At 46.5% G+C, this 26,817-nt stretch overlaps 1 protein-coding gene across 9 annotated transcripts in view; it reads right to left on the bottom strand.

Moving 5' to 3' along the window:
• Nucleotides 1-26,817, bottom strand: part of NEDD4L (NEDD4 like E3 ubiquitin protein ligase) — a 342,878-nt gene that overhangs the window by 221,858 nt on the left and 94,203 nt on the right. For all 9 annotated transcript variants that reach the window (XM_072757960.1, XM_072757957.1, XM_072757971.1 and 6 more), the window contains exon 2: nt 10,534-10,607. In XM_072757960.1, coding sequence (XP_072614061.1) covers nt 10,534-10,607 — 74 coding nt within the window. The remainder of the gene's footprint in view (nt 1-10,533; nt 10,608-26,817) is intronic.

Raw genomic sequence — 26,817 nt, 5'->3', positions numbered from 1 at the left:
TGATAATGTGCACAAGAAGGAGGAGGGCCTTAAAGATACATACAGAATAAAATAAATATTATGAAATGAGTGGGTAAGGAAGATCTGGGCACCTATAAATCACTGGGAGTGCACAAAAGCAAGAGAAATAAACCCAGCCAAGAGGCAGGAAGGGCGCCAAGAGCCAAGGGGCTGAGAGGAACATGCAATAGTTTGCCAAGCACAAGGGTGGAGATGGGGTGGGGGGTGTTGGCAGTTATGGTTTGGTGGCCCTGGGCCAATGTGGGACCGCAGCAGGGTGCAGAGGGAAGTTCCAACAGCATACGCCCCGTGTGCCCACGGGCAGCTGCATGGGGTGAGCAAACAAAGCCAACGGCCCCGGGATCTGAGCAAAGTGAGCGGAGACAGGGAAGGGGGGGGGGGCGTGGGGCGGGGCGGTGTTGGGGGTGTAGGCATGAAGGACAATAAGGCAGCTGTGCAAAACAGGGAGATGGTGGTCATCTGGGCACCAGCAAAGGCACAGGACAGGGAGTGTGGCTGCTTGGGGAGGTGGAGGCCAAGACACACTGGAGGATACACGGAGGGCTCCTCTGTCAAGGTTAAGGAGCCAGGACTTAATCCACAGCAATGACTGATCCCTGAAAGGTTCAGGGAGGCCAGGAGAACACGGTCTGTGCTGGAGAGACAATTCTATAGATGTGAGAAAGGACAGGGCAAGAGGGCAGACGCGAAAACCACCTGGGAAGGCCTCTACCCCCACAGAGATGAGGCTGGGGGGCAGGAGGGATGGAGAGAACCCAGGACACCTCCCAGGTCCCCAGCTCAGGCACCTCGATCGTGGTGGGAGCCGCCAGCTAAGACAGATCATTGCAGAGAAAGAACAGTTTCAAATATTCTGACGTTCCAAGCAAAGAGTGTAAGGAGCAAAGCAAAGATCCTGAGTTATATGACCTCATTAGTCATTCAAATCTCAAGATGGTCAGACTATATATTTAATAACTGAGAAAATGACATCACACTGCAGGGAGCCCGTAACCCATTCTGGAAATTTCTTTTTCCCATGTTGCAAATTTCTTTTTTACTGGCCAGACTACCTAGGTAACGTTTAAGAATCACTTCAACAAAATTAAAGCCACTGTTCACAATGAACTCCCAAGAGCTGACAAGTCAGAGGCAGAGAATATCCAACCAACACTATCATTTTCTCACTAGCAAAAACAACCAGAAAGAAACCAGGATCACATTTTTAAGATTCACCCGTTTTGATTTCCCAGTCGGCCGCCCCCAAACGTGAAAGGTAGCATTTCTTTCAAAGACTTCACTGTTTTCCTACCATGAACGCTTAGAATTTCAAGCATCTAAAAATAACAGAGACTTGAAACAACAATCAGTTCTTCAAAAGCGGAAGCACAATAGTGCACCTTGATCAACAAAGGCAAGAAATGCAAACAACAGCGCTCAGAGCACATTTACTACCCATGCCACTCGGCACGCCAGAAGGAATGCTAGCACAAGCTCATTAAGAGGCAAGGCGTCTGTTATATCACTTGTGTTGATATTATACAGCAGAAATGCTAGTTCTTTTAATAATTGACTGAGGAGCTCCATATTGCAGATTCCTTATTAAACGTTACTTGCACTCAAGGTCCCAAAGTCCCAAAAATATTCAGTGGAGCAATCGGGCAATATTTAATTGCGATACACTAATTTGTTTATTTTTAGACTTTATTTATTTATTCATGAGAGACACAGGGAGAGACAGAGACACAGGCAGAGGGAGAAGCAGGTTCTCCCCCTCCGCCCCCCCATAGGGAGGCCAATGGGGGACTCGATCCCAGGACCCCGGGGTCACACCCTGAACCAAAGGCAGATGCTCAACTGCGGAGCCACACAGGCGTCCCATGATACACTAAATTATGTGACTGCCCATCTGGTTGTACACATAGAAACAACTGTATTATTCACATATTGATAGACAAAGCAGTGAGAATCATTTTGTCCAGGACAGAAACATTTTTGCAGTTGTATTCATTTGCAGACTTCAAAATCCACAGCGCACATCCAGAGAGTTCCATAAGCCATATTGTAATCATGCTGCCCTTGAAGGGGGGGAAGAAAGAAAAAAAAATACTCCTGCACTATCTAGAAAATCCCATTCCTCCGTGCCCAAAAAGTCAACACTGACTCAATGTCTGTCTGTTGACTAACCAGCAGCTCTATGGAAGAGCTGAATCTGAAAATTATGACCAAATAATACCGGCACTCCCCGTGCTAAATATGTATGTTGTAGAAAATCAGTAACTTCTACTTCTCAGAGGGTGGCAGGTGGGGGCCCGGGGCCCTGGCACAGGGCCGCACCCATCACACACCATCCCCCCTGCCTCTGTGCTCCTCGGGGACTGCAAGTCCGGCCCAGCCTATGCCCTGGACCATCGGGCCCTTCGCAGAGAAGCCCCCGGCCCCCGACTTAGAGAACCACACACGGCCCTCCGAGAAGGGTCTGCTTCCCACTTGAGAACCTGCCAGTTCACTCAGGGTATAAGCCATCTTAAACATTTTATCTTCCAGGTCCCTCCCCCAAATATGAACCCCAAGTAGAAAGAATTTGATCAAATCTATTGACAATGCTTCTTAGAAGATGAAACATGACAACACAGGAGATTTGTATCTGAGGAAGGTAATAACACTTGGCGATCCCAGAGACATGTCCGTTTTTATTTTTATTTTTTATTTTTTGTAAAGATTTTGTTTTTTATTCATGAGACTAGAGAGAGAGAGAGAGAGAGAGAGAGAGAGGCAGAGACACAGGCAGAGGGAGAAGCAGGCTCCATGCAAGGAGCCCAACGTGGGACTCAATCTCGGGACCCCAGGATCATGCCCTGGGCTGAAGGCGGTGCTAAACTGCTGAGCCACCCGGGCTGTACATATGTGTCCATTTTTAAAAGCGTAACATCTAGGTAGACCAGGGTATCTTCACCTTCAGTGGCACCGATGCTGTCAACGTAGACGCAGAGTGGGCCCAGGCCACACTATTCCCAAGGCCTCTCTGAGGCCCGGCCACCGAACGTGTTGGCGAGTTGCCTTCACCTCCTAAAAACGGGGGAACCGGGAATCCTGGGGGGGGGGGGGGTGCTCAGCGGTTGAGCGTCTGCCTTCAGCTCAAGGCGTGACCCGGGGTCCCAGGATCGAGTCCCACACTGGGCTCCCCATAGGGAGCCTGCTTCACCCTCTCCCTGTGACTCCGCCTCTCTCTGTGTGTCTCTCACGAATAGATAAATCTTTAAAAAACAGAAACAGGGGAACCTTTGCCTGACACAGAAACCTCTCCCTCCTCCTTTGATGAGGAAAGGGTGGTGGAGATCCTCTCCCTCCCAGCGCTGGGTGGACCTCCCTCACACGGGGTCTTCTGGCCGTGCTTCCGCAGGCTTGGTGGTTAAGTTCAGTTTTTGTAAAATAAATACTGTCTTCATTGTCTTACACACTTAGAAATGCTTTCATTTCTGACTCATCTCCAGTTGGCCCACTGCCTTGCTTATACTTTAGCTTCTTTCAGTCTTTCCCACCTCCCCCCAGCAAGAAACTTGGTGAGACAAATATGGAATGCTTTGGGACAAAGCAAGAGTGAAGGTCTTCAGGGGGTACAGGCCGGGGGGGGGTACCCCCATGTGAAAATCCCAGCTGAGGAATGAGGTGAAGAAAGAAGGAGGGGTAGGAAGCCGGGAGGGAGAGCGAGGATGGGCAACCCCTCCCCCAACCAAGGCCACAGACATCCACTCTTCACCAATCCCCAGGGGTGCCTTCTGTAATTACATGAGTTGATTAAAATAGTGCCCACGGCTCTTGAGCAGCTTCAATTTTTCAATTTTCTCAGGCTCCATTCTGACCAGATGAACAAAATTTGTCGTGCATCCATTATTATGTGCCTGTGCCCCTCATCTTCCTGAAACACCTCGAATTCTCTGCCTTACAGACTCAGTGACCAGAGAGCACTGCTCTAGACTCTGATGACAATGAGGGCAAGGTGTCCTCCAATTTTCCCTCTGTTCTGTGCTGGACCGTAGGGCAGAGCAAAGGCTCCTCTCATGATGCCAACATCTTCATGCATCAAGAGTGAAGGCAAAGCAGAAGATTCTGGAGGGCTTCTCATTAACACATCAGAGAACGGGATAGAAGTGTGGCCTGTCTCATTGGCTCCTTCATTACTGAAACTGGGATGACACCAAGACCAGTTTATACAGACAGTTTTACAAATTATCATATAACCCCTGCACAGCACAGCTTTTTCAGTGATTCAAGATCATTCTAAATAATATTACGACACTGGCTGGAGTACAGCAAGCCCTGGGGCCTGGCGCAGAATAGAAACACGCTGGCCCTATACACTGACCCATTTGCCACTTCCAATGTTGCCCTCTGGGAAGCCGCACAGCCTGCATGGTGTGCAAGCTATGATCGACATACTTTATAAGGATATTCCATATATATTCATGCATTCAAAGACTAGGAGATAAATACGAGCATATAAAGGGCTGTGTGTGTGTGTTTTTTTTTTTTTTAATGTGTGTGTGTTTTTAAAGAAGAAGAGATTTCTATTCGAGAGGAGGAGGGTACTATCCTTTAAAGTCCTACCGGGGTAGGTGTACAGTTGGAATAGAGTCAGGCTCCCTGGGGCTCTCACATGAGTCACTGTATGAGCTCTTAGATGCAGGGATTTTAAGACAAATATTTGTCGGCCCAAAGGCCATTAGTGTTCGTGTTGTGATTCTCAGCAATGCCCTGGATAGTGAAGGCCTCCAGAGAGGAGGCAGGTTTGCGAGCACCTGCACGTCACAAGCACCGTCCCAGCGGAGTGTAAGGTGCTGTGCAACTCACTTGAGGAGATGCCTGTGCAATGGGAGGGGATGGGAAGAGCAGCTCATTATGTTAAAGACCACCAGTGCAGGGGTCAAAACCAAACACAGGCCCATCCCTTAAGGGGCCACAGGGCTGTGCCAGGAAAGGAGGTGAGCTGCACAGAATATAACAGGAAACGTGGGGCCTGGGTGCCCAGGAGATCATGGCCACATATAACGAGCACATCCTATAGATGAGACCTCTGGCTAGGCCTCGTGTGTCTAGATAGCCAAGATTTTCCAGAAGCCTAGAAATAATGGATTTTTAATAGAAAATCTTCCAGATGTTGGCTCCGGGTTTTCATTTCTTCGTCTTAGAGCTCCATGGCCAAAGAAGCACACCTGTGAGTTCTGTTTAGTCCATAGGGACCAACAGTTTGCAAACCCGGCTGAATGATGTCCTAGAAGTGCTTACAGTTTACCGAGGGGACCCGAGGGGGCCCTCAAGGTACTTAGAGCCTCAAGGTTTCCCAGTTGGGTAAAAGGAAACTTATTCTGGGCAAAGTTTTCAAAAAAAAATCCTATTTGGAAAGAAAGGGAATTGATAGTTAAAATTTACATATGCACAGCGTGTAGCCAAAAGATCGCTTCACCCACTTCTTGCTGGTCACCTGAGGGAAAAGTAATGACTGTGGATGGAATGGACTGGCCCCACATTAAGCCTGGGATCCGTCCTATTTTAGCACCATTGGTTGTAGGACAACCGGACATTGTGTACCTCCTGAGCAAACACCATTCCTAGTCCTGTCCCCAATGTTGAAACTAAATTTGATCAAGTCTTTTCTTAAAAAAAGATTTGAGGGATCCCTGGGTGGCGCAGCGGTTTGGCGCCTGCCTTTGGCCCAGGGCGCGATCCTGGAGACCCGGGATCGAATCCCACATCGGGCTCCCGGTGCATGGAGCCTGCTTCTCCCTCCGCCTGTGTCTCTGCCTCTCTCTCTCTCTCTCTGTGACTATCGTAAATAAATAAAAAAAAAAAAAAAAAAAAAAAAAGATTTGAGAGAAAGCCTGTGCACACAAGCTGGAAGGGCAGAGGGAGAAAGAGAACCTTACACAGACCCCGCACTGAGCACAGAACACAACATGAGGCTTGACTGCACATGACCCTGAGATCATGACCAAGCCAACACCAAGAGTCAGACACTGAACCAAATGAGCCACCCAGGCGCCCCAGATAAAGCCTTTACATGCCATTTCTACCAAACAGGAAACCCAGGAGGGGAAAGAGTACATTAAATGATACAACAGCCAACGATCAAATGTGGTCAGACAACCCACTGACCATTCCAGGTCATCTACAAAGGGAAGAGGGGAGAATGATTCTAGATTAACACGACTTTAAGAGACTTACCAAAATTAAATGCAACTCACGATTCTCAATTGAATTCTTCTCTAAATGGCCCTGTTGTAAAAGGAACGGTTGGGGGGATTCAGGTAAGGGATAGGAAGAGAATTAGCCAATTACTGTTAATTTTGCGAAAATTGTATTGTGGTTATAAAGGAATATGCTATTTTTTCGAGATGCAGGCTAAAGTACTTTGGGACTAGATGTCATGACATCTATAATTCACTTTTGAATACTTCAATTAAGAAAGAAACAACTGAAGAAGCCAATGCAGCAATATGTTAACAACTTAAATCTAGATAATGGGACAGAGGTGAGGCAGGGCCTCAGAGCCATCACACTGTGGCAGTAAGTCTCCATCACCAGCAGACAGGATTTTTTTTTTGCCACATCCCTCAATGCCCCCAAATGTGTGTATGTTCTACATGTCAAATCACTGCCTGCCAAAAGAAAAAAAAATGACAGCAACCCAAACAGGTGTAACTTGATGCTAATAGCTCAATGCTCAACATACACAGAAGCAAGTGTGAAATGAGAGTCTTAGAATCTTTCATTTAAAAGCATGAAGTTCTAGAGCAGGTTTGTCTTAGCCAGCATTGCTCAATTTTCAGGAGCAGCTTTATGGTCTCAGATGAGTCCAAGTAACCTCAAACAACTGGTCACAATTCAGGAGGAAAAGGGAGACAGTAGGTCTAAAACTTGTATTTAAAAGAACCTAAATCAGTTACTACTTAAGCCCATGACAAAAAGTTAGATGTCCTGAGCTACAAGCTTCCCTGAAAAATACAGTTTGAAACTTAAAGATATTTTGAGTTTAAAAAAAAGAAAACACACAAACTAAGATCTTACTTGGCAAAGTAGATCCACTCTACATCAAACGACTTTATGCTATTCACTTAGAATTCTAAGAACTTGGTCCGCAGAAGACATAGGTAGTTCTTTAAATCTGATTTTTTGGTAAAGATTTTATTTATTTATTCATGAGAGAGACACAGAGAGAGAGAGAGGCAGAGACACAGGCAGAGGGAGAAGCAGGCTCCATGCAGGGAGCCCAACGTGGGACTTGATCCTGGGTCTCCAGATCACACCCTGGGCTGAAGGTGGTGTTAAACCGCTGAACCACCTGGGCTGCCTTAAATCTGCTTTTAAAAAGTGTTCAGCCATTGAATTTCAGGTTTTAGAGAGACCCGAACAGTCATGTAGTCCAACAGTCTACCCAGTGGCTCAACGTTTATCATTTGGGAAGAGCCTGAACCTACCATTAGAAAGAGCAATAAAATCTGATTGATCTGGACTGGGGTGGGAGCTGGAGTGGGGGGGGGCTCTCCTGGATTCCCCCAACACCACACTCTCCCTCACGAAGACAAATGACCCATTTCCAAGATGGAAGCAGGTACTCCACGTATGCCATGTTTCCAATATAGTTTTACTTCTTTTTTGACGTCACATTGGCATTTTACAGGTGGTGTGCTTTTTTTCTTTTGAGTTAGATTTTCTTTTCCTAAGCTTCAGAGAAAAAAAAAAATCACATAGCTTTTTTTTCTCATAGTATGGGTCATCGAGATTGGAGGTCTTTTACCTGGGGTGACCCGTCTCCACATACATCCTATGTTCTGACCTCCCATTTGACTTAGCATCTATTCCAGACAAAAGTGTCCCTGTTTGGATGACAGATTATGCAGCTGTCCTTCTTTGACCTGGAGGTGTGGCCAGAAGAAAACATCTTTCTCTACGAGTACCATTCTCCACATGGACCAAATGCTCAGACATTCAAGACCAACAGCTCAATTACCAAATCTTTAAACAAAGGCTCTTTTAATGAAGTTACATTTTGCTGGAAAGAAGCTGGAAAATGATCTTGTATTCTCTCTGGGTGCAAGACTGGGACAGAGAAATGCAGAAAAGAAGGGCATTTCAGGTACAAGCCCCTTAAGGGTGAATCACTGCTGGGATCAAGCTCCATATGGGCTCCCTTACTCAGCGGGGCGTCTGCTTCTCCTCTGTCCCTCCCCCTGCTTGTGCTGCTTGCTCTCACTCCCTCTCTCTCTCTCTCTCAAATAAATAATTTTTTTAAAAAAAAACTGAAAGGCAGAAGTAGGATCCAGAATTTATGGCTCACCTTCCAACATTTGGTCCATTAAGTCACACACTATCTTTCCAATGATCATCTTGAGATAGTCTCTGTAATTCCTCTTACACCCTGCTGCTAAGAAATGATGCTGCCTCTTTTCATGTAAGAGGTAAAAACTCAAGGCTCAGATTTGTCTGGCTCTTCTAAGATTTGAAGCCTAATCCCAATACCAATTTTAATCTCAGATTTCTTTTTAAAGATTTTATTTATTTATTCAGGAGAGACCCAGAGAGAGAGAGGCAGAGACACAGGCAGAGGGAGAAGCAGGCTCCATGCAGGGAGCCCAACATGGGACTCAATCCCAGGCCCCTGGGATCACACCCTGAGCCAAAGGCAAACACTCAACCACTGAGCCACCCAGGTGCCCCTTAACCTGAGATCTTAACAGGCTGAGAAATACAATCTGAATCCATTTCATTTTTTTTTATGAAGGGCTTTGCTAAAACAGAAACAACCAAAATAAAAGCCACTGAAATCTTCCCAATCCAACCTCTTCCTTCAAAACTATAAAATTCATGGTAAAGAGTGAGAGCAATGGCATTCTGGACATAAGAGCACAATTTACTGGTCAGCATGCAGATGTTTCAATTAAAAAACAATCTGCCCATCTTGTTCATGGTGCGCTGCGTGGCAAGCAAGAGAAATGAGAGGTCTCCACTTCCCTGTCAATTTGTACTCTAGTAGGAGACAGACAAATGAAGTATTAGGGCAATCACATGGGCATGAGTGCTAAGAAGGAACCAGCAGGTGAGATGTGCTTCCCTCCCACACCACCAGCAACTCACAGCGGTGCACACGTGCACGGTTCCCGTGACAGCTCAGAGAGCTAAACCCTCACCATCAGTCATCCGAGGCATGCAGAAGTATGGGGAATATTTTTTTAAGACTTATTTACTGGAGTGGGGAGAGGGCAGAAGGAGAGGGAGAGAGTCCCAAGCAGATTCTGTGCTGAGCGTGGAGCCCGATGCAGGGCTCGATCTCATGACCCTGAGCTCACCACCTGAGCTGAAACCAAGAGTCAGATGCTTAACTGACTGCACCACCCAGGTGCCCCAAGTATGGGGAGTTTTTAAGAAGATCTCACGGATATCACCTTGCATCAACTTTATTTATGTATTTTTAATAATTTCTCTAGATGCTATTGTAGTATCTTATCAGGATGGGAAAAACTAAAAATGTCCATGAAAACAGGACAGAAAACCAAAAGGTCTGCCTACCCATGACAGAAAGGGGCTCCTGCTGGGCGAACAGGAAGGGGAGGTTAGCTGGACAGAATGAGGTCCCGTTACAAAGTGTCCAGCATCACACAGAGGCCCTGACACCAGAGGGTGACTGTGGGGAACAGTGGGGGGATGATGGGACGAAATGAATGTTCTCTCAGCCTTACAGTGGACCCAACGTGAACAGGGCAGGGGAGCTGGGGGCTTGTTCCAGTGGTACTGGCATGTGTGGCCCGGGGAAGCAGTAACCTTCCTGGATAAACTTTTGTCAACCATAGAATAGGCGAGTTGGACTGGAACGCCTTCACTGTCTCCTCCACGTCTAATGTCTTTGTTCCCCCAAATCTGATCCAAATCCCAGTTATAAGTGGCTCTAACCTCATGTGTTACTAGTCCAATAACTTACTCCAACACACCACAGGGCCAATAGGAACAAAAGAGCTGATTTCGAGATACAGGAATATCAGGCACAGTACTCAAAAAGAGGTAAAGACCCAGAAATCCCAGCCTGCTGGTGCTTCCAGAAAAGGCATAGGAATCCCTAAATTCACTCACATCACCAAATCTCTCAATTCAGATTATACACGCCAGGGAATACCCAGTTCTGGTAGGAACAAAATAATGCTTTCACACACATCCCCCTAAATTAGGGATTTTTTTAAAGGAAAGTATTAAAAGGAACACACATTACCCAAACTGTATTTTTCTATGGTGAAAAACAGAAGCATCAGAATCCAGGCTCGCTGTGAAATCAACCCAGATGGAAGGCAAGACCCTTGCACAAAACGCAGTCCCTGGACCAGCTGCCTTAGCACCACCTACTAGAAACTCCGTAGGTGCGGCCCAGCGATCTTAGTTTTAAGAAGGCCTCTAGGTGACTCTGATGCATGTCTGAGTTTGGAAAGTGCTTGCTTGCTCATCAGACACTGACAAAACAAAACAAAAACAAAAACTAAGCAAACATACCTGGCCCCAAAGATGTCCTTTTTGGCGAGATCAATTCCAGAAACAACCTTCACTCTGAGAATACGTGACTCTCCCTGTTGGAAGAGGAAAAAAAAAAGTTTAAGAAATGGACCTTCAATGGGTCATCATCTTACCCAATATGCAAATGATTTCTGGTTCAGACCAGTACTGGGGACACAGAGCCCATCAACTCAGCACAGCAGTTCTTCCCTACACTGAAGTTCAAAAGGCAACATTCCAGCTCTAAAATCCTACAGCCCTAGAAATTTAAAACACCCTGGGGCACCAGGGTGGCTCAGTCGGTTTAGCGTCCGACTCTTGTTTCAGCTCACGTCATGATCTCAGGGTCCTGGGATCGAGCCCCAAGTCCAGCTCTGTGCTCAGCGAGGAGTCTGTTTGTCTCTCTGGCCCTCCCCACCACACACCCTAATAAAAAATAAATAAATCTTTTTAAAAAATTTAGACCATCCAGGTTAATTTAAGCACAAGTTTAATTCAAACTACATCATGCAGATCCATTATATGGGCCAGTAAAAGATTTCCCAGTTGTACCAAGAACACAGTGTATGTCTGAAACCATCTGGATCTTTAATTTTAATGAAAAATGTATTTAATAAATAATTCTTCTATTTTTAACTTTAAGAAATAATTCCTCTACGGAAATGTATATATTTGTGCTCATAGCCTGAGACAGAGAGGTACTTCATGTGGTATATCATTTTCTCAAAATTACAGTTTCATAATGCTAGTATTAAACAAGCAAAAGTAATTCCTCAGTTGCAGTGAAAAAAAAAAAAAAGCATCGTCATAAATGGAAATCATCCCAAACCATCTCAGAAATCACTCATTCATTTATCCACCTGCTTATTTTATACACTCCAACATTCTCTAAGCAGCTCCCATTGCACTGGGCATTGAGCAACATCTTAAAATATAGATACAAATACACTCAGAGTCTTCTACAAGGGACAGGAACACGACCCCATGATGGGCTCGCACCATGGGGCACACGACCCCATGATGGGCTCGCACCAAAAAGCACAGGTTAGAGCAGTAGCTAAGAGCTAAGACATTCAGGCTAGAGGAGCTGACTTGGTCTCAAGTTTCTGGTCTGGGTCACTAAGTGTTAACATGGACTGAAAGAAAAGGAATAAGATGAATTCCAGGTGTCTATGAAACCACCAGGTGGTGGGTGAAAAAAGACTAGGTAAATGGGAGAGACACCTGGTGTGGGTCACGGGGAGGTGACCAGTGTAGAGTGGTAGTTGGTGGTTACAGATGCAGAAGAACATATTCAGGAAGGGTGAGGAGGGGAAACGGCTAGAGGTGAAGCTCATGGGCATGCAAGCACTGAGGGGGCAAGAGAAGAGGACGGTGAAAGCCAACTATCCAAGGGTTTGGTCAAGACCTGGCTGAAGGAAAGAAAACCCAAGTGATTCTGTAGACTATGTCAAAGGAGGCAGGATGATTCCGTAGAACTATGTCAAAACATGAAGAGAGGAGGCCACCAAGCTCTGGCCAATTAGCTCACACAATGAGCAGGCCTGCGAGCAACCAGAACTGAGCTGGAGATGTCACTTTCCAGGACTCTTCTATCCAACCATCCCCTGACGTGGGGCCAACCACATGCACACACAGCAGAGACAAAGAGGTTAAAAAAAGGTTTCGCAACTTGTATGTGCTTAGGATCCCTTTCCAAATGAGGTCTGTCTGCATTCACGTTTGGATTTACTGTGCTTGGCAGGCTTCGTGAAAGGGTTCAGGCAAGCAAGGGGTAACTAAAACGTGACTCTGCTACGGCGAGCAGTGTCTCCAAGTGGTTACCAAAGCTTCCGGGTTAGGTGCCCTTCCCTTGGTCCCTTTAAGCAGGCACTGACTGCTCTGACATTTCTCCCTTACACACCCCAACTGCCAGGCATCCAGGATTCTGCTAGCACAGCGGTTATCGGGCTTACGGCTCTTTTGTCTCTGCCAGCACACTGCACCCCAGTACCCATCATCAGACTTCTCTGATGACCTTCTCTGATGACCTCAACCCAAGGAATGCCACAGTAGATGCATTTTTTTACATGTGGATAAAATTTGGCAGCACCTTTGTAGAGTTTCCAGTACACCTGGGAAGAGTCCAAGGCCCACTAGCACATAAAACTGAGGATCGTGGGTGAAAACAAAATCTGTGTCTGCCACACTAAGAGGTTAAGACTACCGGAGCGGGAATGAGGAACAATTCAGAAGAAATGAGGACAGGGAACAGCTGGTAGGGAGCATTCTTTTCTGCCTCCTTGCCTTCCCCATCCCAGCTCTCCATCAGCTCCCCACCCCCATGACAAAGATGTCCAACCAGCAATTCTCGCCCAAACACCACTGTTACAGAGGGGAGAAGTCGGATGGCGGATAGTGCTAAAGGAAGTGCTAAGTCTCCAGGCCAGTCCTGGGTGCTGGCTGAAGGAGACGGTGGATCTGGTCTGTCAGGCAGTGACTCCCTCCATAACCAACACGGGCAGGGCAGCAATCTTTCCACCCCAGGCTTGCACTTGTCATCGAGTTAGGGAAGATAAACCAGGGACTCTGTCTAGGGTGGCGACCAATGTACAGTCAGTCATAGAGCAAACACAAGAATTCTGGTAAGAAACAGTCTCTTTGTCTCATAACCCTTGGGATTCTCAAAACTCCTAGGCAGTGTCCCGGACTTTCCACCAACTTCATAGTGGGCTCAACTGTATCCTGTCTGGATTCTAAAGAATAAGAGAAGCCCAGCTCACACCCAGTTGGTTCCCTTAGGTATATATTAACAGCGGGTGAATGTTCTTACACTGGGCAGACCTACTCTTCAAAAGCATACATTTTAAAGTCAGATAACATTTATATGAATAAATGAATAAAATAAACATCACTGAAGGAGTAAGTAGAATTTTTTTTAACAGAAATCCATTTATTCATTTGGTAAACATGAGCACCTGTTCTAAGATCTAGAGACACAGCAATACAGACCAACAAAACACCTATCCCCACCCTGCCCCGCCCCCCACCTTCTGGTATTATCGAAAGTTCATTGTATACAAGGGCCTCTCAACTACATGGGGTCACAAATCGGGGCTCTGGAGGGCAAAGGGTAATACATAACATATATTTTAAAATTTTGTACACACATACTTTCACTCAACAGAGTCTCATTTGGGAATCAAACCTTAGAAAATAAGCACAGAAAAAAAAAAGAAGGAAAATAAGCACAGGTATGTGCACAAAGCAAACCAAAGAACAGCTAAAAGGACAGTCACCAGGCATTTTTTAATCAAAAAAAAAAAAAAAGTCCCTCTAAAGTAGATGTTTCAATGTTCACAGCAATTCTGTGCAATGAGCTGTCATTAAAAATGTGTGAGATTCTGGGGCACCTGGGTGGCTCAGTAGGTTAAGCATCTGCCTTTGGCTCAGGTCAGGACCCTGGGGTGGAGCCCCGTGTCAGGCTTCCCACTTAGTGGGGGGGAGGGTCTGCTTCTCCCTCTGCCCCTCTCCCTGCTTATGCTCGTGCGCTATCTCTCAAATAAATAAATAAAACCTTTAAAAAAAGTGTGAGATTCTGTAATGACCTTCATTCAATCCACAAGTGTTTGCTAAGTACCCACCATGTGCCAGACACATTATCTGGGGGCACAGATATGAACAAGACAGAGTTCCTGCCTCAAAGAACTAACAATCTAAAAAGGCAGACAAAACATAAATAGATATTGCAAACAGGAATTTCTGATGGTGGCAAGTGCTGTGACAGCAAGATGAATAAAAGCAACTAACCTCAATAGAAGCAACTAAGTAGAGGGAGAGGGGGAGGATATTTAAGACCCATGATCAGGAAAGGCCCCTTTGGAGAGCGGACATCTGAGCTGGACCCCAAGGAGACAAAGGGTGATGCTGGGGGTGGGGATTTTCATGCAGGGGTGACACCACGTCCCGAGGCTTTGGAGAGCAGGTCTGCATTGCAGGGAGAGGTGAGAGCAGAGTGGTACGGTGGGGCCCGAGACCCTAGCGGTCAGCCTCTGCAGAAAGGGGGCACTGTCCCAACCATCTCTGGAATGTTTTAAGCAGGGGGCTAATAGCTTCCCATAGGATTGAGATGGAGAAGACATCATGTTCGAAATAACCTGGTTTATAAAAAAAGTTGCAAAAATGGGTTATACAGTTGAGTTAGAAATAAGCAAGGCAATCTACAGCTGTAGCCCCTTTCCACCTGGACTACATTTCCCAGCATGCCTTGCAGCTGGGTGGTCATGTGACTACATTCTAGCCGGTGGCAGGTGCACAGAAACAATGTAAGCTTTTTCTGGCTCTCCCACTCATCATCATGCATCTCCACCTCACCTTGCCCCCTCCACCATCACCTGACTGACCTTGTCAGGACAGTGAGCTCCAAACAGACTTGTACTATTTCTTGCCACTGAGTACTGAAGGCTGCTTTAGCAGGCGACCTTTGCTCGTATGCAATATAATCTCAATTTGCAATAAATATCGATTATGTATATGCACAGAAAAAGACATATAAAGGATTAGAGTAACAGTGATTACCTCCGGATAATGGATAACTTTCTGATTATCTACATTTTTTTTCTTTTTGGAATATTAAATATTTTTCTTTGGGAATTAAGCTTTTGTAGAAACTTCAAATAATACAAAAGGAAAAGAATTTTAAATCACAGGCTTAGGAATCTAGGCTTCCATATTTCTTTTTTTTTTTTTTAAGATTTATTTATTCATGAGAGAGAGAGAGGCAGAGACACAGGCAGAGGGAGAAGCAGGCTCCATGCAGGGAGTGCAATGTGGGACTCGATCCCAGGTCTCCAGGATCACGAAGGCAGACGCTCAACCGCTGAGCCACCCAGGCGTCTCTAGGCTTCTGTACTTCTAAAACAAATAAACCTTTTGTCATAATAAAAAGCTACAAGTTGTATTTCAGCCAACTCACAAAGGCATCCAGTGGTCTCTCTGGGAGACGTGATAAGGACACTCTTTGGTAACACACAGGTAACAGCTAGGAGGTGAAAGAAGGAAAGAGCCTTTATTGAGCACTTACTAGTTAAAAGAGCCTTTATTGAGCACTTATTATTTACAAGCAGCTGTGACAGGAAATTTTACCTCCCTCTGAACTTATGAGGCAAGGGAGCAGGAAAGAGAATGCTGCTCTGTAAAAACTGTTCTTACACATGGGTTTCAGACCTACAGCCAAAACATCTTATCTTTGTTTCCTCTCAATAGTAAGTGTGCATACAGATAAGCAGCCATCATCACCCTGCAAAGAAACACATGATCAGGTGTGTGACTACTTTATCAGATGCAATGGGCGACAAGTCGAGCAACTGTACTTTCTGAGGCGTTTTATTACTTTCATAAAATCTACACATGACATCTCGGGCCCTAGTTATGACTCCAGTAGAATTCAATATTTAACTAAAGTGGCTTATGACAACAATGATATTATTTAGAGCTGGACTGTGTGCAGCAGAGAAAGCACAGGCGGAGAAGAGGTGAGGCCGAACAACTGCAGGTCCTCTTATGACTCTCAGGGTCTCTTCCGGCTACTGTTCCTCTACTGTTTTTGCATGGTCATTGCCCAACAGGGATGATTCTATGCACTGACATGTGTTTTTCTTTCCCACTTCATTTTCTAATTCTCCCTGAAGGCCTAAACCAAGATAAAGTGCCTGAGCCACAGACGAACAGCACCGCGCAAGTTCCAACTTATGAACAGAGGGTATTCCGAAGGCTCATTTGTAAGGCAGCGGTTTCCAACTCAGACACCTGCTCACATAAACTGTGTATAAGTGGTCACCTAATTCCCACGCCTACTTACAAAGCTTACTAAATACATCATCTATCAAAATTACTCCTCTGATAAATTAAATCTCAAGTTCCAACTCAAAGTAAGAGACTAGAATTTACATTCTCTCCCTGCAATCAACCTTGAGAAGATAACTTTTTTAAAAATTGTATTTATTAATTTGAGGGAGAGAGCAAGCGAGCAAGGGCAAGGGTCCAACGGGGCAGGACGACAGAGGGAGAAAGAGTCTCAAACAGTCTCTGCACTGAGCATGAAGCCTGACACAGGGCTCGATCCTAGGACCCCAAGATCATGACCAAGAGTCAGACGCTTAACCAACTGCATCACCCAGGTGCCCTAAGACGGAAAATTTATATTTTTTATATTTATATTTTATCCCTGACCCTTCACAATGGCAGCTGATCTTCCCCCAACCGAAAGGCACTATCTGGGTTAGGAGGTAGTGTTTTTCCTCCACAGGATCCCCAGTGACCCTGGTATCACATACACCAGCCTTCTTGCGGACAAGGAAGACCTAAGTCGGGGACTTGCACGTCGTAAGTCATTTGTCAGTGAAGTAATTTGTGCATTTGCCTCCCATACCCTACACCGTACCTACAGTTCTATTACCCGTAACAACTGCAGGCTCGCAGCCACCACCCTCTGGCTTAAAAGGACCATCAATATTTTTATACCCTAAAATATCTAAGTTACAGACCTGTCCATTAAGGTCACTGCTTTAAAAATTAAATAAGCTAACATAAAGTAACCACACTGTGCCTGCTCCACAGATGCCATTCATCTTCCGGTTCCTGCCTCCTCTTGCTCCAGCCATGAGCCAAGATCCTGTTCCAGCCATCTCTTTAAATCTCGCACACCCTCTGTCATGCCCAACCTGCCCCTTAGGCCTGTCCTCTTCAGCTCTGCTTTTCCCTACTCTGTATTTCTACCCCAATTCCGACTCTCTAAGCCTTTCCTCTCTTCACTCCCTTGAGGGGTTGGGTCCCCAGCTTCATGCTGCAGCTCACTCTCTCACAGTTCTTCACTCTGATCCTCTCATGGTTCATCCCCAAAAATGTGCAGGGACACCTGAGTGGCTCAGAGGCTGAACATCTGTCTTTGTCCCAGGTTATCACCCCGGGGTCCTGGGATTGAGTCCCACATCAGCCTATGTCTCTGCCTCTCTCTCTCTCTCTCTCTCTCTCTGTGTATGTGTGTCTCATGAATAAATAAAATCTTTAAAAAAAAAAAAAAAGTGCTGAGTGACATTTACATTCAATGCACCATGCGAACAGACCAGAAGAACACAACAGGCCACCACACACCTTCTTCTCTGCCCAGGAGGGGCTTACGGTCAGTTGTGGAGGTTAGACATCCACACTTGTACTACACCTGTAATACAACACCTGCGATGTGGGGGGAGAACAAAGACACAGGAAAGGAGCCCAATACTGAACTACGTGTCCAGCTCGAGCTCAGATAAACCCTGAGGACACCCAACAGCCCCACTCCCAGGCCTATCCTCTGTCACTGTTTGCCACTGTCAGCCCAACACAGAATGTTCTCAAGCACCAGCCCCAGCGATATGAGTTCTGGAGAAAACTGCAGAAACACAGGACTGTGCACAACCTCCATTTCTCAACTCCTGTGCACAACCTCCATTTCTCAACTCCTGTGCACAACCTCCATTTCTCAACCTCTAGCTAGATTATGGCCATTATGCCTGCAGGGAGTTCACAAATGGGGAGAGGGAAAAAGATGGCCCTCCAGAGCAAAATTATAATTTTAATGCTCAAGGTAACTTAACTTACAGAAATTATGTTGTGAGGCTTTTTAATTTATTTATTCATTTGAGGGGTGGGGGCAGAGGGAGAGGATCTTCAAGTAGACTCCCTGGTGAGCACTGAGCCCGATAAGGCACTCGATCTCACAACCCAAGAGATCATGACCTGAGCCAAAAGCAGGCCAGACACTTAACCGACTGAGGCCCCCAGGTACCACTACGTTTTGTGGTTTGAAAATACGTCCAAAAATTCTTGAAATTCCCCTTATCAAGTGGCAGGGCTTAATCTTCCTCCCTCACTGGAGGTTGGACATAGCAACTTCTGAGAAACAGAATACAGAAAAAGTGACAGCATGTAACTTTGAAGATTCAGTCATTAGAGGTATTGTGGCTTCCTCCTCTCTCTCAGATCACTCTTTCTGGGAAAAGCTGGCTGCTGCTATGTTATGAGGACACCCAAGAGGCCCTATGGAGGAGCTGTCCCTATAGTGAGGACTGAGGCCTCCTGGCTAAGAGCCTTATGAATAAACCATCCTCAAGTGGGTCCTCCAGGCCCAGGCAAGCCTTCTGATGGTGGCACTCCTCACTGACAACTTGACTACCACCTCACGGTAGATCCCGGCCTGCCCTACCCCAGTAACTAGGCGAGGCATGTGTCAGAACCACCCAGGGAAGCCATTTTTGTGGCTTTACGCTGCCAAACCCAGGAATCCTCTGTAACACAGCCACGGAGAACCAGGGCATGTGGAGAATCCCTTGCAATAACTGGCGTCTAATTCATCTCCTGGTTAAGTCAAGATTTTCCTACATATTAGGACACCATTTGGGGCAGCCCAGGCAGCTCAGCGGTGTAGCACCACCTTCCACCCAGGGCGTGATCCTGGGGTCCCGGGGTCGAGCCCCACATCGGGCTCCCTGCATGGAGCCTGCTTCTCCCTCTGCCTGTGTCTCTGCCTCTCTCTGTCTCTCATGAATAAATAATCTTTTTTAAAAAAAAGAACTCTGCACTCTAGAAGTACAGTCAATATTTCAACCTGAGACAACTCCAGAAAATTTAGGATATATGATCATCAGGGTGATTTTTTTAATTCTGGAAAGAATGACAACATAAGAGAATAGCTGTGAAACGTCTATCTGCCTCTGAAACAACTCTAAATTCACCTCTTCTTCATCCCACAGCCTCATTTTAAGTTCTACTTCTAGGGGGATAATCCAACACCAACCAGCATCACCTCAACTGCTCCTTCTTCCAAAAGCTACTGAGCATCTCTTATGTGCCCACCCTGAGGTTGATGTTGATGTGCAGCAGCTTCTCTTCATCCTAATTCACCTGCCACCTCATCAGTCCTACCTTTCTACAATGTCCCTTCTCCCTTATTCCAGTGGGTCTTCCCCCATGGATCAATGGGTCTAATTCAATCCCCTCCGCACAGCAGTGCAGGCTCACCACCACCTGCCTCATCCCTGAACTACCTGTGCTCTTCGCAGGGACCCATTCCCTCCCGCACGGCACCTGCCCACCCAGAACCCATTCATCCCCCGCGGTCCCTCACATCTACGTAGTCAGGAAACCCAAAGCGCTTACTCTGTTCTGAGAACAGTACAGGAATGAGGAATTGAGAAGAGCTCAAGCCTAGAGGACTTTACTCTCTGTGGACCAGGAGGAAACATATACGCAATCACAAGACGCCACGGTGAACTTAGCAGCAGTGAGTGGTACCTACAGGAATTCAGAGCAGAAAGAACATGTAAGGGGAGGGGAGAAGGAAACTGGCCAGAAAGCTGGGGCAAGCTTCAGGCAAGCAGGTACTGGGGCCAGGCCCTACAGACTGAGAAAAAGGGAGGAACGATCCTTCAGACTGCAGCAGCAGCACGGGGGTACCTCGAGGTGGAGAGCAAATCAATGTGCAGAGAGACAACTGGAAAGAAGAGGGGCCCAGGCCCGGCGTCCTCGTCCGCAGGGCCCAGCAGCACATCGATCCAGCCCACGAGGGACGAGCTCACCAGGTAACAGGGGCAGAGAGAGTCGAGTCCAGAGACAGGAGGACAGGACACGAATTACACGGTCTGCTACGCCGCTCACTCCGGTGGAGGAGTGCGGTGGCCCTGGGGACGGAGGACATGGGACCGCTTCCAAAGCTCCTCCTGGGGCGGGGGAGGCCCAGCAGGCTGGGCGACAGACTGCCTCGGCAGGCAAAGGCGGCACCTGCTCAAGTTCCCCGTTGGGGTAAAGCGGGGGCTGATGCTATCCGGGGGTGGCAAATGAAGGAGAGGGAGTCTGAGGCTATGGGAAGTAAGAGAACAGGGATTTTTTTTTTAAAATATTTTATTTATTCATTTGATACAGAGAGAGTGAGAGAGAGCTCACATGAGCAGGGGCAGAGGGAGAAGCAGATCCCCCACCAAGCAGGGAGCCCGCCGCAGCACTCGATCCCAGGACCCAGGGATCATGACCTGAGCTGAAGGCAGACACTTAACCACCTGAGCCACCCGGGAGCCCTGAGAATGTGGATTTCTTGACGTGAGGTTACCTTGCAGTGTGCAGCCAGAGATGTCCAAGAGGCAGGCAGAAACCAGAGCTCCGGACAGAGGTCAGAAATGGGGCCTGAGGGGCACCTGCAGGGCTCAGCGGTTGAGCCTCTGCCTTGGCTCAGGTCGCAATCCCCGGGTCCAGGGATCGAGGCCTGCATCAGGCTCCTCATGAGGAGCCTCCTCCTCCCTCTGCCTGTGTCTGTGTGTCTCTCATGAATACATAAATAAAATCTTTAAAAATAAAAATAAAGGGACAACTGGGTGGCTCAGTGGTTGAGCGTCTGTCTGCCTTTGGCTCAGGGCGTGATCCTGGGGTGCCAGGATCGAGTTCCACATTGGGCTCCCTGCATGGAGCCTGCTTCTCCCTCTGCCTGTGTCTCTGCCTCTCTCTCTGTGTCTCTCATGAATAAATAAATAAATAAATAAATCTTAAAAAAAATAAAGAGGAAAGGAAAGGAAAGGAAAAGGGAAAGGGAAACGGAAAGGACACTAGACGTGGGAGGCCCAGCCCTCTCCCCCGAGCCTGGCTTCGCAATGACCACTAGGCTGGCATCTAAGTAATAAATCACTGTAGTCTTTCTTCCCTGTAGTGAAGCCTCGTCTTCTCAACTCCACTCTACGGTCGCGCTGACCAAATGGTGACCGCCAGCTACACGGGGCTATTGGAGTCAAGTCGATTACAATTAAGTAATTAAGTCAGTTCTTGGTAACGTGAGCCATGTTTCAAGTGCCCAACAGGCCCCAGGCCTAGTGTCTGGCTCCCACACCGGACACGGAACACTGCCACGATCACGGGAGGCTCTGCTGGACAGTGCTGTTCTCAGGGCCCCAGCTCCACGCGAGAACCAAGCAGGGTTTGAACATCATCTGGTGAAAGGGGGGAAGACAGGAAAGAAGGCAGGGGAAAGAGGGAGGAAGGGACCCCTACCCTTAGCCCAACTGTAACTCGGCATGCTCCAGGAGAGTTACCGTGGAATCAGGCTACCTGGAAATGGGGGGGAGGGGGGGGGCATGGACACAGACACACGCTAGTGTAATCCCATGTTCCATGGTCAAGACTTCCTCTGAAATTCCAAAGACCAGCCTGCAAATTAATTCCTGTTGGATATTAATTTACGCTGGATAAAGCCCCTACTATACAGTGTAGTAGAGTCTCTGCATCCAGACATTTTTAAAATCTCTATACAAATAGAGAAAGAGCAGGGATGGTGGCCTTAGCCAGTGAATGACCAAGACCTGGGAGTGCAGCTGATGAGGCCAGAATCTTAAGCGGGTTGCTCCATCTTGCACCTTCTTTCACCGCATTCACAGGAAATGCATTTGGAAGGCAAGAAGAGAGGTGAAATCCCACCATCATCCTGTTCTTGGCCCCTTTAAGAGAAGACACCTGGAGATTACTCAGAGGGAAAGGGAAAGTAGAAAAAGGTAGTGAAACCAGCTGAGGGTGAGAAGCTGACAGGCCGGGAACCCAAGTGCTGCCTAGAGGGAGGCCAACCAGATGACCGACTGCCTGTGGGGAGGAGGAGACCGCACAGGAGACCGCACAAGGGAGGAAGTCACAACCACCTGCTCTACAAACTCCAGGCTGTTGCAGGGGGAGCGCCCGTCAAGCCTCATGCCAACGCCCCACAGCTCACACTGAATCTCACCTCCTCCCTGCCCCCTCCCACAACAGTTTTCACCCATGCCTTGAAAGTGCTAGCTTTCCAGTTTTCTTTCAGTGCCAGCCTAGGATGTCTTGGTTTCTGGCTTCTGAATAGTCAAGCCCTGGCATTCCAGGTTCTTTGTAGATCTCACCATTTGGTGTCATTTCACCCAGAAAATGAGTCCCTAGAGAGGAGGAGATGAGGGAGGAGGCAGGGTTAGCAGTAGGCTGAGGAGTCAGCAGTGGGAGGTGGCAGGGATCAGCCACATGCTGAGTGACATTCACAGTCCCATGGGCCGCATCCCTAACATGACTCAAATGTACACCACAGCAAGAATGTAAATCCTTCAATGTGAGGACAGACTTTTAGAATGGCTCTCAATGAGAAATGTTCAATTCTCGAATGCCAAGAATCCACAGTAATTCAGCGATCATGCAGACATGAAAAGAGGGTGCCGCTGAATAGTGTCCATGAAATGAATGAGCTGGCAAGAGTTCCAACTCAAAGGACAGAGTCATTCTCTTCCACTAATTAAAAATTCTCCTTTTACCAGAAGAGTTGGTAAAACTCCATATAAAAGGTCTTCAAAGAATCCATTTATCAATGGTTCTTTTGTTCCTAACCTCTAATCACAAGACAGGAAAACATGTTTAAATTCCCCCAAGATCACTAACACAAGAATTATCTTGTGTTTATCGTTCTAAAAATGATCATAATAAACAATTGCACTTTGTTGAAAGCCAAAAATCATAGCTCAACATCTAAAATTCTGTATTTTTCATGGCAATCATAACTCTGACCTCTCTTCTTAAATAAAGTGAAGTCTGGGTTTCTGGGTGGAATTTGTAGTTTGACTAGAAGGATCTGGAAAAGGTCTGGGTTTCAGGCGACAGGGACTACTGAGGGCCCCCAAGAACACAATCCATGGAGTGAGTTCCATGGTCCCAGATCTGAATCTCACCAAGTAGGATCAGAAGCCTGACTCATGTCAATGTGCCAAGGGTTCCTAGAACCTTGAAAAGGACACACGTGAACAAAGCTGATAAGAAACTCATTTTAGCGTTGAATTTTAGATTTTACAGTGAAGAAATGACTTGTTGCATGGATCTGAAGCCTCAGGACTGGCACGTTTACTCTGTAGGCAAGTTGAACAGATGCAAATAATAATCCATCAGAAGGCTGTGTGTTGAGAATGAGACTGAGTTTGAGTATCCAAACACCTGTCTCCACAACAGGGTGACCCTGCCACTCACAAGTGCTTGAGCTCCAAGGCTCCGGACAGGCTCTCAAACAGAAACACCAAACAGAAACCTCTCCAGGCTTCCTTTTCCAGAGCTCCAGCCCATCCCTTCCCTCCCCTCCCACTGCCAGGCTCTGTTCCCACCATGCAAAGCAAGTGACGAGGCTCCCCCTCCACAGACTGCAAACAAATGCCACCCTCACCTCCCGGAGATCACACCCCAGTCACCTCCACTGGAATTGTGGGTGTTCCCAAACTCTCCAGCCACCTATTTACAGATCATTCCTTGGTTTGCCCCCACAAATACCTTATCTGCTCCTAGCTTAAACCTCAATCGATGACTATTCCTAGGGAGATAGGAAGATCTGCTAACATAACTATCCACTCTTGTGCTCCAGCTTCAAGTCTTCTTGCCCTCATGCTTCTGATTTCATTTGCGGCCAGAAGGAGGAAGGGGACTGGGAGAACCAGGGCCCCAAAGCAGAACTAGGAAGACACTCAAGGACATCCTGGCTCTACTACTCATCCCGACAAGTCACCTCCCACAGTGGCTAAGAGAATCTGCTATCATCCCAAAGGAATGAGACACCAGGGACGGGCAAATGTCCCAACTTTGAGAGAAAAGCAGCTATGAAACATACTGTAAATTATACAGCTTGAGCTAGGACAGCTTTTCCCACTGCCAGAGCCACCAATTGCTCTTTGGTTCCTATCTCCTACTTCTCCATCAGCCCTCAGGTAACATAACACGCTCTCCAAAAATGTCTTTCTAGGGCTCCTAGACTAGTTAGGCCTCCCACAAAAGGCTCCCACAGTGCCCTAGATTTCTTTTCTCACCCTTTTTTTGTCACTGCTTTTAAAATTAGCTATCGAGGAACGCCTGGCTGGCTTGGTCAGTGGAACGTGCAACTCTTGATCTGGGAATTGTGAGTTCGAGCCCCACTATGGGTGTAGAGATGAAAAAAATAAAAGCTTAAAATTAGATATTGTGCCAAAGACGAAGCTCTCAAAAGGCAGGGGCTAGACAGCAGATCACAGGGAGTGACAAGAATAAAGTTCCACACGCAGTCTGTTCAAGGCCAGAGAGCCACAGAGAAATCCTTCAGTTTGCTTATTAGCACAGCTTTCCAAGACTCTAGGAAAGAACTCTGCACCCAAATGTTCCAAGTGGAGTGAAAGACTGGGTGAATAAATGACACCAATCCAAAGCAAAGTTCTAAAATGAATTACTAAATAGTTTGCATTTCTAAAAGTAAAACAATCTACAGCTAAGGTCTGCCAAGAATAAAACATGCAAACGTATTTCCTTCTCTGATAAGATTTACAGCTCCAGGGTTTGCTACATACCTAGTATACAGAGACTTTGGCCAAACCGCGATCATATTCCTCGACAAGGTGATGACATGAGGGTGAACAGATACTAAAGTTAGGTGGGACTCAGCTGTACCTTGTTAACTACTCCCATCCAAAGTATAACCATTAGACAATTCCAGGGAGGTGGGGTCGAAGGAGTGTTAGGTCACAGGACTCTTCTTATTAACTCCATCCCAGGCAACACTGTCAGCCTGGAAAATCTGGAAGAGGATATTGATGACAGGCTAATCCAATCTGTATCTGATATACACAACTGATAAAATGTCAGAAAACTGGATTGGAATCCAAAAAAGATTTCATCAGAATGGGCGATAGGTCAAATCTTGACGATAGGATTTTACAGTGGTATGTGTGCTTGGTTGCCTGAATCAATGTAGAGGACAGGATGGAAGAGCATCAAAGTGAGGGAATCTTTGGAGTTTTGGGAGCCTGGCTGGCTCACTCAGTGCAGCATGCAACTCGTGGTCTCAGGGTCATGAGTTCAAGCCCCAAGTTGGGCATAGCATTAACTTAAAAAAAAAAAAATCTTGGGGATTTTATCTTAAGTTCAGTATGACTCAACACTGTGACAGTAAACCACTTGCATTATCCAAAGTCCAGAGCAGGGAATGCGGTCATACCGTACCCTGGGTCAGCATGATGTTCGATTCCAAGATGCGTGGCTTAGAAGACTGTTGTTTTGCTTTGTTTCAGGACAAAATCTATACAACGGAACACTAGGCAACCGTAAGAATGATGGTGTGCTGCTCTACATACAGCCTGGAAAATTCCAGCCACCCAGTCACGTGAGAAGGCTGAGTGGAGAAGACTTTGTGGGGTGCGCTATCTTCCATACGAGGAGAAAGGAGATGTGTGTATGTGTTGACACAAATACTTGCTGGCATGTGTGTAAGCTCTGTAAGGACACAAGAGACTGGTGCCACCGACGGATTGAGGACAAAAGCAAATTGGCTAGGGACCGAGGGGTGTGAGAGACACGTGGAGATGTCTCACCAAATAAAAGCTTTCCTTATGCTTTAATTTAAAACCATCTACACATATTAACTACTCAAAAAAAATGTTTTTTGAGTACCTAGGGTAGTTAATGAGCAAACAAACAGCACATGAAGACTTGAGAATGTTTAACCTGGTTTACCAACAATGACCAGACTCCTTCCCTGGGGGGGGAGGGGGGCGGGGGGGGTGGAAGCCAAGAAGGTATCTTCTGTTCCAAGGCTGCAGAGGGCAAACCTCAAACCAAGGAGTGAAGGCCGTAGAAGGGCAGATGTGCTTTACAGAGAGAAGGAAATTCTGGTTGTTAAGCCTGGTCAAACACAGAGCAGGTGGCTTTCTGAGGCCGAGAGCTGACCAGTTAGCACCAGCATGAGAGCTGAGGCCTGCCACCTGCCAGAAACATCACCAGGTAGGAAGACCATGAACCAGATGGTCCACGATGCCCCTTCCCAACTGTGGGATGATTTTAGAAGCCAAGAACTCAGACCAAGAAGGTTTATGCAAGATCACACAACACTTTATATATGTATATATATAAATATATATACATATATAAATATATATAAATATAATATATATATATATACACACACACACACACACACACAACATATATATATACACACACACACGCACGGGTAATGTCTCTCCGACAAATGGTAATTACAATCCCATCTCTCACAGTGAAACACATAAGATCATTCATAAATCAGAATGCTTTTTTACTTGCAACCAGTTTCAAAACATCATGAATGAAATAATCAACAGAAATAAGAGCACATGGATCATGTTTTTTGGTTCCACTGGTTGTTGCTCTTATTCCACATCTTATTCCAAAAAGGTTTATGATGGTTAGCTGGCTCTTATACAAGATGCTTAAAATTCCTTTTATAAAGAACAGTGAACCTAC

Source organism: Vulpes vulpes, chromosome 5 (assembly GCF_048418805.1).
Source record: "Vulpes vulpes isolate BD-2025 chromosome 5, VulVul3, whole genome shotgun sequence".
NCBI classification, from domain to species: domain Eukaryota; kingdom Metazoa; phylum Chordata; class Mammalia; order Carnivora; family Canidae; genus Vulpes; species Vulpes vulpes.
The sequence above is the reverse complement of the archived record's forward strand: the minus strand, read 5'-3'. Positions and strand labels throughout refer to the sequence as shown.